This window comes from Myotis lucifugus, unplaced genomic scaffold (genome assembly GCF_000147115.1).
Source record: "Myotis lucifugus unplaced genomic scaffold, Myoluc2.0 scaffold_2, whole genome shotgun sequence".
Taxonomy (NCBI): Eukaryota; Metazoa; Chordata; class Mammalia; order Chiroptera; family Vespertilionidae; genus Myotis; species Myotis lucifugus.
Window position 1 is genome coordinate 26,515,708 of NW_005871050.1, and position 16,951 is coordinate 26,532,658.

Consider the following 16,951-nt stretch of genomic DNA (forward strand, 5'->3'; position numbering starts at 1 on the left):
GGTACACGGGTGGGGGCCGGCTGGTTTGCCCTGAAGGGTGTCCCAGATAGGGTGGGGTTTCCGCTTGGGTGCCTGGCCAGCCTGGGTGAGGGGCTGATGGCTGTTTGCAGCTGGTCACACCCCCTTCAGGGTGGGGGTCCCCACTGGGGTGCCTGGCCAGTCTGGGTGAGGGGCTGAGGGCCGTTTTCAGGCTGGCGGGTGACTGAAGCTCCCAACCTCTCCTTTTTTTCTTTTTTTTTTTTATTCTAGGATTTATTTACCTTCTATGGCTGTCACTGGAGCTGAGAGCCAGCTTTAGCTCTGAGGCTCGGCTCCAGCTCTGAGACCTCGGCTGCTGAAAGCAGGTATCTGGGTTTGTTTGGCTTCTATAATTGAAACACTGTTGAAGCTCCAGCTCCGAGGCTGGCTGGCTGAAAGCAGGTTTCTGGGGTTTGTTTAGCTTCTATAATTGCAACATTGTTTCTTAGAGTGCAGCTCAGAGGCCGGCAGTAGCAGGCGGGGAACCTTGGCTTCCGCCATCACTGGAGCAAGCAAGCCTCCTGTTTGCTTCAGCTGCCTGGCTGCCGGCCGCCATCTTGGTTGGCAGTTAATTTGCATATCGCCCTGATTAGCCAATGGGAAGCATGTCGGAGGTATGGTTAATGATCATGTTTGTCTATTATTAGATAGGATGTGATTTTGCACAAGGGAGACTGAATCCCTTTTATGGCTCATGAACTAGCTCCAAGGATATCCTGAGAGTATTTGAAGGAAGATTTGAGCATCACAATACATGTGGAACCCTTTAGGGTAATTATATTGAAGGAGCTAATGGTCCTTTGGAAACGGGTTACGGTGTGTGTGTGTGTGGGGGGGGTGTTTAAATCAACTTCATAACTTACTAGTTATACCTTAAAAAGTGAAGATTATCAGCTTTAGCTCAAAGGGGAAACTTTCTGGGGGTATTTAACAAGTGCAAAGAAGGTTTTTGAAAATAGATAAAGCAATGTGTAAATGCAAAAGACCAGTCACTGAAATTAGTTAAACATAGTCACATCCTGGGATTAAAAGTTCCCATTTAAGCATGTATAATTAATATTTACCAATGGCAATAGGACATTTTCCTTTCTTCAAGGAGTTCAGAATACTTTCCAGACATTATCTAATTAAATTATTCAATGTATCTGTGAAATGCATTGGAATCTACATTTTAAAGATGTGGGTACTGAAGTACAAATGGGCTTACACTAAACCCATTTGGCATGCCAAAGGCAAAATTGGATATGACTTCCAGTCTTATGATCTCGTTGCCATTCATCAACCATGCTCCCTCTATTCCATTTTATTTTAGCATAGCCTTGCTAATTAGCATAGTTTCATAAGTCTAGGAAGAATTAAATTGAGTGCAAAATAATTCCAATTATAGAAAAGTTAGGTTTTTTTTTAAAATATATTTTATTGATTCTCCATAGAGAGGAAGGGAGAGAGATAGAGAGCCAGAAACATCGATGAGAGAGAAACATCGATCAGCTGCCTCCTGCACACCCCCCACTGGGGATGTGCCCGCAACCCAAGTACATGCCCTTGACCGGAATCGAACCTGGGACCCTTCAGTCCGCAGGCTGACGCTCCATCCACTGAGCCAAACCGGTTTTGGCGAAAAGTTAGGTTTTTAAAAGTTGAACTTACTCATAATATTAGTAGCACTTATAGGTGAGTGTACTAGTAAGTTAGTGCCATTCATTGTCTATAATGTCCTTGGTAAGGTTGGGAACAGTTGGTTAAAATCTATTGGAACATATTTAGGAGTTTGGCAATGAAAAGCAACAGTGGCTAGTGCAATGTCTCTGTCCTCTCTTCTTAGCCTTCTTATCATGGGTATAATAATAGCTACTGCTTATTGAGTGGTAAGTGCTAGCCCATTATATTAATTGCTCCTTTAATCATCACTATGACCTCATAAAGCACATATTTATTATCTCCATTTTGTGAATGAGACAGATAGAGATTAAGTAATTTACCTAAGGGTATAGAGCTAATAACTGATGACGTTAGGATATAAACCTCGGTCTTCCAACCTCAAAGCCTCTTCATTATTCTACCTCCTCTTTGTTATATTTATTGTTGTTCCTGTCTACTTTAGATTCTGCAGCTATACACATATCTGTCTTGTCCCTATGCCTTATCCATAGTCCCTGAACATACCTCAGCCTCAAATCTGGGCTTCTAATCTTGCTCATCTTGGAGGCATAAGATAGAAATCATTTACAAATTGATTATAACACATTTATTTACTTTTTATCAATCTGTAGTTTTGGGTAATATATTTACTGACATATTTCTGCCATAACCTTCTTGCTTTGTTGGTTACAGTAATAATCATGTGTATGCATTTGGCCTTGATTGTGAGAGGGACTCAAACATATTCCTTGGAATGGGCTCATGATCTAAAAAATGACTGATGGAACCTATGTCTTTGTTCTCTATGATGCCCTACTCTACAATTTACCTTATAAGCATACCCCCTACCAGTTCCTGAAGAGTAATCCAAAACTCTGGGAAGCCTATGATGCTGTGTTCACCATTACAGTGGAGTACCCCAAAAAGACATTCTATGAAGCCTATACAGAGGCAGCAACTAGAGGTGAAATTCTTGAGAAACTGGAGTCAGATCAAGTAAGCACAGATTCACAAGTTATGAGCAAGAAACTAAAAAATCATGAAGGTAAATATTTTTCCTATCAAGAGCCTCTATTCTATAGGAAACATAATCAGTAACAGGCAATCACACATAAATGAAAAACACCTTTTTTTTTTTGCAGAAAGCATTTATAAGACAAATACATATTATATTGTTAGAGATCTTTTTTCACCTTCAAGCAACCCACAATGACAGCATTAATGACAGCATACAGCCATGAAGATTAAATAAAATATATTTAAGAATGGGGCAATCTATATTATAAAAGGCCTGTGGCCCTAATGCCATAATGACCAAAGACCAGCGCGGGTGGGCGGGGCCACATGATTTCACGTGCTGAGCTTCTAGTAAAACTATAATATAGACTAGTGCTGTTCAAAGAGGCCTAGTAAAAAGAAGTCTTGTTTCTGACCCAATTTCTGAACCAATTCAACAATAAGACAAGACAGCTGATATATAAGAAGACATTACCTTTATTATTAATAAAGCTTGTATTAGAGAGTTTGGCTTCTATCTGTAGGTATTTGACCTTCCCACTAATGTATCTGAGGATTAAATCAGACTTCTCCATCTAGTAATCAATATTACTAGACCACCATATTCCTGCCTTATGGCAGCATGCCCTTTGTAAAATATACAGCCTGGAGAAGCATAGAAGAGCATGTGTTCCCTATTGGTAGGTTACTCCCAAGAGAAAGATGTTAGGAGGGGCTGGGCTATATATGTTTACTTCTCTATCCAAACTAACCAGTCCAATTAAATCACTTCTCCTTTGTAGGAGGAAATGAGTAAGGGAGAGAAGAAAGGTCAGGTGTATTTTCCTAATAGAATGAAAGAAATTATTTGGAATTAGAAAGACTTCATACCTTCTAATATATAAGAAACAATATTTAGATGAATGCATGTATAAATCACTGCCACTTAAGGGCAGAGGAATGAAAAGGAATGGGGAGAGAAAAAACAGAGAAAAGAATGGAGAGTAAAGGCAAAAACAAAGAGGAAAAATACACACACACACACACACACACACACACACACAAAGATGAGGAATATAAAAAGAAGATGGGGAGGCCAAAGATGTCAGTTAGATTAGAAAAAATACAGAGGGAAGTTTTATAGGTTGGAGGCCAGATGTAGAAGGCAGTAATTTTCAGGAGTATTTAAAATGACACATAAATAAGTTTTAAGTGCTCTAGCATTTGCTAGCATACTGTATTAATTATAATGCTTCTGGCTGCAAGTAACAGTTCAACACCAAGTGATCCAAGTGATTTTCATTTTCAAAATTTGAAGCTATGGGAGATCCAGTGTCAGTTATTCATCAGCTCAATGATGTCTTCAATGAATCAGTTTCTTTTCATCTTTCCATTTTACAAGTCATAGCATGCTAGCTTGACCTTATGATCTGGTTGCTCTCATGTGCCCAAGATGGCTGCTGCAGTTCCAGACATCACATACAGCTGGACCTGTCTACAGACAAAAATGGGGAATGTTCCTCTCACAGAAGCTTTTAAAGCAAAATTCTCCCCACATGGTCCTGGTCACAATCTTGTTCCATCCTCATACTTAAACCAATAATTTAGAAAGATGAATGAGACCACTGTGACTGACCCTATGGCTATTGGAAAACTGAACAAAATTGGGATTTTGTTAGCAAGGAAGAAGGCTGTCATCTCACATTCTCCATGATATTTTCCTTTTTATCCACTCTTTATTTCTTTATCCTTTGGACTGCTTCTCTCTCTGAATAAGTGGTTCAGATGACACTTAGGTTTACTTATCTCTTTCTCTCCTGAGTATTGATAGCAAAAATTTTACTGATTCTTGTTCTGATGAAAAAAGTGGCTAGCAGAGATATTAACAGTGCTGGGGACACACACACACACACACACACACACACACACACACATTTAACTGAAAACAATTAATCAATTTGGTCAAGAATTGCAAGGATCCCTCAAATTGCTAAGAATTGGTTGTTCAGAACAGTTGTTTGGTGTACTTATAAGCAAGCCACAATATAGTGGATCCTTGTACTTTTAGACAATGATATGGCATCACATAGATATAGACTAGATTGTCTTTGTATTTTAATCACAGGATTTAGGGAAAGAGGAATGTGTGTGTGTGTGTGTGTGTGCGTGCATGCCTGTGTATTATAAATATATATGAGCAGATATTTTGATACAAAAAATTCAGACCTTCTCTTAATATTTGATCCAATCTCTTTGAGCTTGTGGAAAAGGTAATTAAGGCAAAAAAAGAGGGATACCATTAGCTTGGTTGCTAGGCATCCTGTACTCAGCTTTAGACAAGGAAATAGAGCTAAAAAATACTCTAAAGCTTATAAAAAGCTTATTTAGATGCACTTCCACCCCCACTTTGCAGGTGCCTAATCTTTACCTTCATAACCAAAGAATGATAGAGACAATTATCTTCACATTTGTGATAAACAAAGCTTCCCTACCCCCATTCCTAAATGATGTTGTTTTAAGGTATTTTTGAAGGCAGCTGGTATAGCAGAAAGAGCAAATAGTAAGGAGTTAGATAAACCCTGGTAAATCTCAGCTCTCATTCTTACTAGTTGTGTGTCCTTGGGCAAGGTACTTAGACTTTTTTTTCAATTACAATTTATGTTCAGTATTATTTGTATTAGTTTCAGGTGTACAGCATAGTGGTTATATTACTTAGACATTTTAAAATATGTTTTTTATTGAATTTTAGAGAGAGAGGAAGGGCGAGGGATAGAGAGATAGAAACATCGATGGGAAACATCATTATCAGCTGCCTCCTGCATGCCCCCTCTTGGGGATTGAGCCCACAACCTGGGCATGTGTTCTGACTGGGAATTAAATCTCTGACCTCTTGGTTCATGGGTTGACACTCAACCACTGAGCCATACCTGCCAGGCTACTTAGACGTTTTTGAGTCTCAGTTTTCCCATCTGTGAAATGGATTAGTGGTCTACATCTTCTAAGATTACTGTGAAGATTAAACAAAGTAATGGTGTGTAAAGTATCTAGCAGAGTGCCTGGCTCATAGCTACCTTCCTTTCCATTTCCTCTCCTTTGGGCCAGAATGATCTTTTCGATGTGATTTAGCATTAAATTACAATCTGACTTCAGCTTCCTACTCTCTTGTTTTCTAATTACTGGCAGAGACACTCAGTAGTTCCAGCTTTCAAAATTATTTTACTTTTAACATCCAAAATGCTATTTTCTCAGATCAAATTATGTAATTTAATGTTTGCTTATCTCTGGGCTCCTGTATTTTTTTTCCTATTCAGTCAACAGATCAGCAACTATTTATTGAGTACCTGCTATGTGCCACACACTATGTTGAACTCCAGATAGAATGTTGAACAAGATAGGATTTTTGTCATTGTGTGTTAGAGTCAGTCCACAAAAGCCAATTGTGTGAAAATTGTTGGAGCAACACAGTTAGATTTTTGTGGACTGGCTACAATGCACAACTGACAAAAATCTTGTGGTAGATACTGGAAATATTGGAGGGAACACACTGTAAACTATATGATTGTCTAACCAATATGCTATACACCCAAAACTAATACAAAATAATATTGAATGTAAACTATAATTGAAAAATAAAAAAACACACACAAAAAGTCAATTGTGTGCATCTTTTCTCAACTCAGTGTCAGTGGCATCATGATGGTAGCTTGAAATTAGGCATTGAGAATATTTACACCACAGAAATTGATAAATGCTACAAGTAAGAGCTTTTTCTCTCCCCATGGAGATGTTAAACATTTGCTAGCACATCATTTGTCCCTACTCTTATGGGGCTTAAATTCTAGTGAGAGATATAGGTAGTAAATGATTCAATAAAATATGAAAAATGTAGCTGTATTTTTGCTTTGCCCAATAACTTACAGTGGAATTGAAATGTCTGCACAAAGGCTATATTGCCTATAGCAATGGTTTGCAACCTCTTTTCTTTTATACCCTTGCTTCTTTAAAAAGTAAAACAAAAAAAATAAAACCATAAAAGTGATAAATACACATAAATTTAAAAGTCAAGAAATGCTAAAAGTTTTGTATTACCAACAAAGCAGACCCTAGGCCTTCCCCCGGCCCTTCATCAGAAGCAACACTTTCATGTCTTTTAAGTCTCTATTCTGGTATTTACTTCTACATTTACTGCCACTGGTCTCTTGATTTATCAATTTTGGGCATTATTCATGGATTTTCTTTTATAGTTGAGAATTGTTATTTCATATACTTCCTTATCTTTTTTTAAACCTTCAATATAGTTACATCGCAATCTTTATACTTAGTATTTTTAATATTATACCTATGTAAATATAACTAATAGCTGATCAATGTGGTATATTATGGTAATAATTAATTTTACATATAACTTTTGATTTTTACTGGATTTCATAATTGCTGTATTTTTAAATTTGTTTACTGTAATTTAAATTTCTAAATCTTTAAGTACCTCTGATAAAGCTATAGAATCTTCTCAAAACAATTTTATATATGATAAAACCTGTTAAATCCCTTATCAATTTCATTTGTTTTTCTTGAGGTTCTCTGTTCTCTTTATATTCCAATCTAAACTTTTTGCACAACTATTGTGATAAGATCTCCCTTTTCATGTCTCTGGAAATTCCTTTCTTCTTTCTTATGTGCTGGATCTACTGTTTCATGAATCTTATGTCTCCCATTTTCTTAGTTTACTCATTCGGTGGAGCACATCTTCTAATAGTTTCTAAGAAAGGTATATAGGAGGTAAATTTTTGAGATTTTGCATGTCCGAAAGTCATTATTCTGTCTTCACTTTTGATTATTTGAGTATATAAATCTAGGTTAAAAATAATTTTCCCTCAGCAATTTGAAGACATGGCACATCGGCTTTTAGTTTCCACTGTTGGTGTTGAGAAATCCAATGTCGCCGTAACCGGTTTGGCTCAGTGGATAGAGCGTCGGCCTGCGGACTGAAAGGTCCCAGGTTCGATTCCGGTCAAGGGCATGTACCTTGGTTGCGGGCACATCCCCAGTAGGAGGTGTGCAGGAGGCGGCTGATCGATGTTTCTCTCTCATCGATGTTTCTAACTCTCTATCCCTCTCCCTTCCTCTCTGTAAAAAATCAATAAAATATATATTTAAAAAAAAAAAAAAAGAAAGAAATCCAATGTCATTCTTATTCCTGATCCTATGATGCAACCTGTTTCCATTCCTTATCTCCGCCAGAAGCTTTTAAGATTATCTCTTTATTCTTGATATTATGAAATTTCATGATGATGTCTGATATATATTATGCTGTACATTTGGTGGAGACTTTCAATCTAGAAACTTATTCTGCACAGAAATTTTTCTTGTTATTTATTTGATAACTTCCTTAACAACATTGTCTTTGTTATCTCTGGAAGTACTCTTCATTGGATATAAGATTGCCTGGGTTAATTTTCTTTTGTCTTATTATTTCTCTTGTGTTATCATAAATTTGTTTTTAGTTTTTCTTTCTGGAAAAAATTCCTCAATATTTGTTCAAACTCTTTAAAAACAAAATTTGCTATCACAGTTTTAATTCCAAGAATCAATTTTCATTGTTTGATTATTTTATTTTAATAACATTCTGCCTTTGTTTCATAAGTATAGTATTTTCTCTTATTTCTCTGAAGATGTACATTATAATTCCCTTGAAGTTATCTTCTCCTCTCTGTGTTTTCCTCAATTCCTAATTTTTCATGCTCCTTTGTTTTGGTGTTTCTATTTTATTTTTGGAGCTTTCCTTAAATGTTTGATTATTCTGCCTGTCTGTTTACACTTAAGAGTTAAGCTCTAAGTGAAATAAGTCAGTCAGAGAAAGACAAGTATCACACGATCTCACTCATATGTGGAATCTAATTAACAAAATAAACTGATGAACAGAGTGGATCCAGAGACATGGAAGCATAGATCAGACTGTGGAATCTCTGAGGGAAGGCGGGGAGGGTGGGTGGTTGGGAGGTAATCAACCAAAGACCTTGTATGTATATATGCATAATCCATGGACATAGAGAATAGGGTGGTGAAGGCCTGGGTAGGGCGGGCTGGAGGGGGTCAATGGGAGAAAAAGGGGGACATAGGTAATACTTTCAACAATAAGGATTTGTTTTTAAAAAGATGTTTAAAACAAAGAGTTAAGCTCTAAAAGGAAGATTTGAAGGTGTATGTACATGATGGGTATGTTGACCAGTGGGTTTCAGTACAGGGCAACTGGATAACAATTTTTTTTTTCTTTTTTTGACCATATCTGTAGGTCTTGCCTGTTGGGCTAGTCATTTTCTTCAGAGAAGAATGCTCCAATCTCCTTCTTGGAAATCATAATCCTGGTTGTCAGTATTCTAGGAACCATAATGGGGGAAGGAGACTGGGACTCTTCATCATTAAGTATGAAGACTTTAAATCCATGTCTCTTTTTTGTGGCCCACCTAACTCCCACTTTCCTTTGGATCAAGTGTCCCAGATCTGGAGCTGCTCTGAATTAATTTAACTTCTTTTCCATGGAGATCTGACTGTCCTTAGTAGAAGTGCGGATGGCAATGTCTAACTGCTCTTTACACAGACACTCAAGCAGCCCTCCCTTTTTTAGAGCTCTGCCTCACAACAACTTCCATAGTAATTGGTGCCTCTAATTCCTAAGCCTTTCCGGGATTCTCAGGGGGCAATCTGCTTGTTGCTTACCAATATTCACCTCTTCAAGTACTTAGGTTTAATCACCCTCCACTCTGCTAAATTAGTTGCCACTCCTGTAGCAGCTTTTCATCTTCATTTTCTGTGGTTTAGAGTTACAGATGGCTGCTAACGCCATTAGATATGAAGGTTTTTGTTCCTTGTTTTCTTTGTTGTTTGGGAGTGATGTTTAAGAGAAGGAAGGGAGTGAAGAAAAAAAATTTATTTCACTATCTTTAATCAGGAAGTCATGAAGGAAAAAAGAAGTTACAAAAGGGTGTAACTTTTTTTTGATGAGTTTACCACAATCCATTAGTTAATTAAGCAAGTATTTATTAAGCTCAGATATAACATGGTAGTTATAGCACGGGCTTTGAAGGCGGACTGATGTAAATTTACTTAAGCTCTATAACTTTTTAAAAAATTGAGAATAATACTAGTAACTACCTCATACAGTTATGAGGATTAAATAAGTTAACACACATAAAGAGCTTGCCTGGCACTTTAAGCTCCTCAATAAATGTAAATTATTATTGCTATTAATGTTGTTATTATTTTAAATATATTTTTATTGATTTCAGAGAGTAAGGGAGAGGGAGAGAGAAATAGAAATATCAATGATGAGAGAGAATCATTGGTCGGCTGCCTCCTGCACTCCCCACACTGGGGACTGAGCCCACAACCTGGGCATATGCCCTAGCCAGGAATCAAACCGTGACCTCCTGGTTCATAGGTCAATGGTTAACCACTGAGCAATGCTAGCTGGGCAATGTTGTTATTTTTATTATTACTATGGGCTAGTCCCTGTGCAGGTAATATAATGTAGAACAAAGAGGGACAAGATCTTTCCCCAATGAAGGGGAACAGTCTTAGTATTTCAGGGCAGTAAGACATTGGGTATAAAACTGGGACTTTATTACCTATTGGTCACAAATTCAAGACTGGAACAAAAGATTTGAACACTGCAATTCCAGGATGATATTACTAGAGTCCTGTTTCCTCTTCTGAAATGCAAATAGTAGTAGCTATTATGTATTCAGCGCTTACTCTGCATGATTATAGTTTATATAAATGATCCCACTGAGCCTACAGATTAGGTATTAAAAGCTCCATTTTACGGACAATGAAACTGAGGCTCAGGGTAACTGGCCCAAGGCAGTACAGCTTGCAAGTGGCAGAGCAAGGATTCCAACCTAAGTCAGATTTTGGTAGCTGACCCATATTTAGAGTGATGGAGTCAGCTACCAAAATCTGACCATTTAACAACACATTAGCCTTTAAAGCAATTACACTGTGTCCCATGTCTAGTGCTTTACTCAAAGTAACATTACTAAATGACTAATACTTTGATTGGAATGGGTTGGTTGGATTGTTTTCCTCTGATATAGGAGGTGATAGGGCTTTATGAGGACCCACGGAAAGAGAACAATAAATCAGAAAGAAGAGACTAGGGGAGTGGGACACCAGTGACAAATTTCCTAATTTGGTCTCAGGATGATTGGGCAGGTTTTATTACTTTGTACCTTTATATTTTGGCACAGAATAGACTTCTGAAATAAGGTTTTAGTGTCTGCATTCTTCTCTTTTATTGTATTCCTTTTTTTTTCAGTGAAATTCCATTGGCTACAAATGCATATTTCTGGAACACATATTTGAATGTTTTTTCCAAATGTGGTCTTCTTTGGCTAAGCAAAGGAAGTCTGTATTTCTCAGCTAGCCTGGAGGACCTTAAGCTCCTTGCACCTATTGTTTTCCATCACTCTAAATATGGGTGCCTGGGATGCTAGGCTGAAGGGAATGTGGTTAGGACTGGAGCATTCCAGGATGGGGCCCACCACATAGGTTGTCGGAAAAGGTTGCCTGCAGCTCACAGTGACTAAAACTGTCTTTGTACCTCATTCTTTATATAAAATAAGGGTATTGTATTCATGAGTATCATATCAAAGAGATTGGGTTATTAGCCATCTCTTGGCTAAGTCCAAGGGTTGAGATAATGCATTATTGGAGGTACCACCTTTAATAACTGAAATTCAATTGCTCTTTGGTTTCATGATCTCTGCATGTGCCTAGCTTTTTGTTCAAAAGTGATGTTATCATTTTGTCCTTCAGGTGCTGCTTTCCAAGCCAGGTTTAATGCATGCTTCCAAGGACAAAACTTTTGGAAGACATTTTTGTGTCTTTCAAGCACAATAACTCTAAACTGATGATAGTCAACCCAGTAACAGCATGAACCATCATAGTCAACAAATCCTATATGATAAAAGCCGAATATGCTAAGTGTCCAGTCACCGGTCGACTGTTCAACCAATCAAAGCGTAATATGCTATTGATATGCTAAGGCCGCTCAACTGCTTATTATGATGTGCACTGACCACCAGGGGGCAGACAGTTGCTATGATGTGCACTGACCACCAGGGGGCAGACACTCTGACTGGTAGATTAGCTTGCTGCTGGGAACTGGCTGATTGGGACTGAGCAAGATTGGCCAGACATGCCCTGGAGCCCTCCCATGGTCCCTCCCCAGCCTGGTCATGCACCAGTGGGGTCCCTCGGCCTGGCCTGCATCCTCTCACAATCCGGGACCCTTCGAGGGATGTCAGAGAGCTGGTTTCGGCTGATCCCGCAGGCCACTCCCCTCAGGAGGGCACCAGATGCAGGGCTCATGGCTGGTGAGCACTGCTGCGGCAGCACAAGCCTCTCCCTATTGGGACTGATTGGGCACGAGCCCGCAGCAGGCGCAGTGAGGCCGGGATGAGCAAGAGTGGCAGGTAGCAGCTGCAGGCAGCGTTGGACTGCGGGTTTTGGCCCGATGCCCACAGGCCACCCTGAGGGACCCCATCCGTGCATGAATTTGGGCACTGGGCCTCTAGTTCAAATATAATTGTTCGTGGCTGAAACCTTGTTCTCTCAGATGCAAGCTCCAAAATGCTAAGGGTAGGGCTAGCTAAAGTCAATGAATAACAAGTATGTTTTAATTATCATTCACTTATTAAAAATTCATTCAGGTTCAGGTCTACAAGCAGGTAAGTCATCAGTGGTTTCCCAATTCCGGGCGGTGATATCAAGAAGGTCATCTCTCTGATAGAAGTTCCTGCCAATTCTGTTTATCTTCTTTGGAGCTATAGTCAAAAGACAGGGCAGAGGGTTGTGGGGAGTGTTCTTGTTTCCCTGTCCTACTTTCTACCTTCTCCTCTTCTCATTATTTAGAGCAGTTGCAACTAGAGACCTTTGCTAAAAAAGTGTGCCTTTTATTTATGGGAAGGGGCAATTCCCATTGCTGAAGGGCACAATGGGCAAAATAGGAACACAAACCAGCTACAACACAAATCCAAGCCCTTATAATAAGAGTGGGACATTGTGACAGTCATTCTTTTGCAGCAGAATGCTGTTGCTACAGCTATGCTTTTCACCTTAGTTTCAAGGCCCTCTACCATACCATACTTTTGTGGCTGTGCATGTGTGTAAGTGTGTGTGTGTTATGTGGTGGAGGCCAGAGAATCCTGAACAACAAGGTTCAGATTTCAGTAATCTTGGAGAGCTGCTGTCAGTCAGCTCTAAAAGGGGTCAATCTGAGAACACAAAGGGGACTGTAGCCTGCCAGCTGAAAACCCTTTCAGATGGGTCAACTCAGAGGTGACGGTATTGTTATTAAGTGTTTCAATCTTTGCTTTTGGCTGTAGGTAGATGTAGTTTCTTTTCCAGAAAGCTCTGTGCCTTTCAAAACAGAATATTAACATTCTCTCTACTTTCAGGGGCTTACTGCCCTGTGGCTTTCTACTCATTCGTTTACTAGTATTGATTTTGTACTACACCTTCCAGCCTTCACATATTGTCATAACCTACCAAAGCCCCAGAAAACAGGCAGGCTTTTGCAGAAACCCTAAAGACAATTAAATGAAGCATCTGAGAATGTCAGGAGGGATAGTTAGTGAAACCCCTTAAGGGACTTCAGTGTGTGCTAGGCATCTAAGGGTAGATGTCTTGGTGGCTGCATATGTCATCCATTCACCATACCTATTTGTATAGTGCATGTTAAGGGAGAGTGGTAAAGGGAGGTCATTGAAATAAAGCTCACGAGACTGAGGTGTTGATTTCTGTGCTGATATTAGATATTTCTGTTATCTGAAATAAGGTTTTTGGGTTGAACGACTAGAAGCATGTAGTAACTTTTAAAAATTGGGGAAGACTCATTGTAGATAGCAGAGGGATTTGTGATAAAGAATAGAATTTTGATTTTGGGTACATTAAAATTTAACATCCAAGTAGATATATCAAATTAGTCAGTTGACCATATCAGTCTGGAATTTAGGAAAGAGGCCTGAGCTGGAACTATAAATTGGAGATTTATGACAAAGATATGGTATTTAAAGATATGAGACTAGAAGAGATTACCAAGGGAAAGAGTATAGAGAAGAGGGTGAAGGACTGAGCTGTGGGGCATTCCAATGTTAAAAGATCAGAGAAATGAAGAATAAACCATATATAGGCCAAAAAAAGGTATGCAAGCTAAGTTTGATCCTTGGACTAGACTAAGAGTTTGGAAATTTCATAGGAGTTCAGAACTAGGAGGGACCACACGGAACATCTATTTCAATCAAGAATGCTAAACTAAGAAATAGGAGACCTCAGTTTTAGTCCTGATTTTATACCTAGGTGAGTGACCTTGAAAAATCACTTAACTACTCTGGGTTTCCCTTTTGTACCTAGAAAGAAAGATTGCTAGACTAGATGATCTCTTCATTTTTGCAGAGAGAGGGGAGAAGTGATTTTACCAACATCCTGGCATTAGGCCAATGTGTCTTCTTATGTTGTTAATTTTAAACCCTAAATGCATACTAGACTTTCTGGGAAGCGTTTAGTAAATACTGATTTACTGGGTTCCAAACCTACTGTGCCTTATTTTGTTGGTCTGGGTTGGAATGGAATTGGTATTGGTATTTTTTTATATTCCCTGGATAATTTTAATGTACAGCCAGGACTGAAACCCTCTGCTCTGCATTAGTAAGGCATGGCATGTCTTGTTAGCTGCTGCAACTCTCTGAATCTTGACTTGTATGTCCACCACAAAAAATGATTCACTCGATATTAAATCTTTTAATTCAGATGAATGTTGTTACAGGAGGAATAGCTTTCTAGACCTTGTGAAACCAACATATCAAGTTCCCTGAAGTTCAGTTAAATGGTCTGACCATAGTTTTCTTGAATTCCATCCTAGAAGTGAAATGTTATGAAAAACCATGAAGCCATAGCTGGTGTGGAGAGGGATGGAGAGATGGATTGTGCCCTCTTCCTTCCTACCTTTATGGAAAAAAGATACAAGATTTGTTACAAAAATAAACTTACAAGGTTAATGAGTACATCAGACATAGTACACAAATACTTTTGTTTTATCATATTTATAAAGCAGGCAGAGTCATGCTGTCCACCGTAGCAGCCTTACTGCTTTATAGTGGCTTGTCACCAAGGCTTTGCACTTTGAATACCAATAAGATATAGTGTCTCTTGATAAAAACCACATTCTCCATATACTACATTTTGCTCTGTATTTGTGGGTGTGTATATGTTAGTATGCATGTTTGCATGTGTATGTGTGGGAATATGTGTTTAAAACTGTATTCTAGTGGTCACTTTCTCTGGGGTGCATCTGTCTAGGACAGTGGTTGTCAAACCGCGGCTCGCGAGCCACATGCAGCTCTTTGGCCCCTTGAGTGTGGATCTTCCACACAAAATGCCACGTGCGGGTGTGCACGTATAGTGCAATTGAAACTTCGTGCCCCATGCGCAGAAGTTGGTTTTAGGCCTGGGTGAGTCTATTTTGAAGAAGTGGTGTTAGAAGAAGTGGGGGGTGTCGGTCGGTCGGGCGATGGGAGACACGGCACAGGCGGGCCATGGGATATGCAGCATGGGGGAGGTACATTGTTTTGAGGTACGTTCGCTGAGGTCGACCCCTTCCAACTCTCCCATCCACACTCGTCTATCTGAAACAAGTATACAAGACGAGTGTGGATGGGAGAGTTGAAAGGGGTCGACCTCAGCGAACGTACCCTCAATGAGATTGAGGACGTTTTTAGCAAAGGCCAGCTTAGGAGTACCCTAATTAAGTTAATAACAATGTACCTACCTATATAGTTTAAGTTTAAAAAATTTGGCTCTCAAAAGAAATTTCAGTCGTTGTACTGTTGATATTTGGCTCTGTTGACTAATGACTTTGCCGACCACTGGTCTAGGAGAATAGCCATTTTGAACTAAGACAGGATAAGACGTGGACTGTGGAAACATTATAGTCTTAACACATGTACTTACCACTCTAGTAGTGCCAGCAAAATGATTTTATCATACATAATGCACCAGTAATTAGCCTGGTAAATTTCCGTTGAGTGCCTCTTGTCTATTCCATACATGTTTTTGTGGGGTTTTTTAAATATTTTTTATTGATTTCAGAGAGGAAGGGAGAGGGAGACAGAGAGATAGAAACATCAATGATGAGAGATCATCATTGATTGGCTGCCTCCTGCACGCACCCTACTAGGGATCGAGCCCACAACCCGGGCATGTGCCCTTGACCAGAATCGAGCCCAGGACCCTTCAGTCCACAGCCGACGCTCTATCTACTGAGCCAAACCTAGGGCCATACATGTTCTTTTTAGTGCCCTTTATAATTCTAAATCAGTTTCTTAGATTAGAGATATAAAAATATATTCTGTATGACTTGGCTTGCCCATAAAATTATCATATTTGTTATATTTAAAATTGTGAAGGCCTGGGGAGAAAAACAGAAAAATTCAGGGGAGAAAACAAGCAGGTCCTCAGAAACAATTGTTTTTTCCCCTCTCGGTTTTCAGAGCTCTCTTCCACTCAGACGTGCAGCCCATTATAATGAACACAGGTTTGGAATATACTCGGAGATTGCTCTAGGCTAGGGGGACTAGGGCTGAAGATAATTGTAATTTTTAAAAATAGGTTTCACCGTTGTTTGGAACCATCTACAATTCAATTTACCTTATCGCACAAGCCATGAATAATGCTGTGAAAGAAAATGGACGGGCTAGTGCTGCCAGCCTGGTTCAGCATTCCAGAAACATGCAGTTCTGTGGATTCAACCAGTTGATAAAGACAGGTTCAAATTGAAATGGAATTTCAGAATATGAAATCCTGGACACCAACTGGAAAGAATGGGAACTCCATGGAACTTACACTGTGGACATGGAAACAGAGCTGCTACAATTCATAGGGACTCCCATTCACTTCCCTCGTGGCAGGCCTCCTGGAGCAGATGCAAAATGTTGGTTTGCAGAAGGGAAGATCTACTGAGGAGGTAAGGAATGGAAAATCACTGCTAGTCAATTTGATTCAGCTTGGTGTACAAGGGAACCTCTTTAGGGGAAGGCATATTTAAATATTAGAACACTCATAGAATCAATCATTTGCATTCAGATGACATAAATATCTTGGCATGCTGTGTAGTCAACTTAAAATAATAAGGACAATGAGAAGTACTTTACAGCCTTGAATAATCATCCACAATTTAAAAGCTTCCTCCACTTGTTACATTTTTTAATTTAAAATTTTATTTTTTCAATTATAGTTTACA

The 16,951-nt window shown here is 39.1% G+C and overlaps 1 protein-coding gene across 1 annotated transcript in view; it reads left to right on the forward strand.

Moving 5' to 3' along the window:
- The window catches only part of GUCY2F (guanylate cyclase 2F, retinal), a 115,068-nt gene that overhangs the window by 16,939 nt on the left and 81,178 nt on the right, over positions 1–16,951 (forward strand). Inside the window, 3 exon segments of the mRNA XM_006082338.1 lie at positions 2,353–2,429; positions 2,431–2,655; positions 16,321–16,675. Coding sequence (XP_006082400.1) covers positions 2,353–2,429; positions 2,431–2,655; positions 16,321–16,675 — 657 coding nt within the window.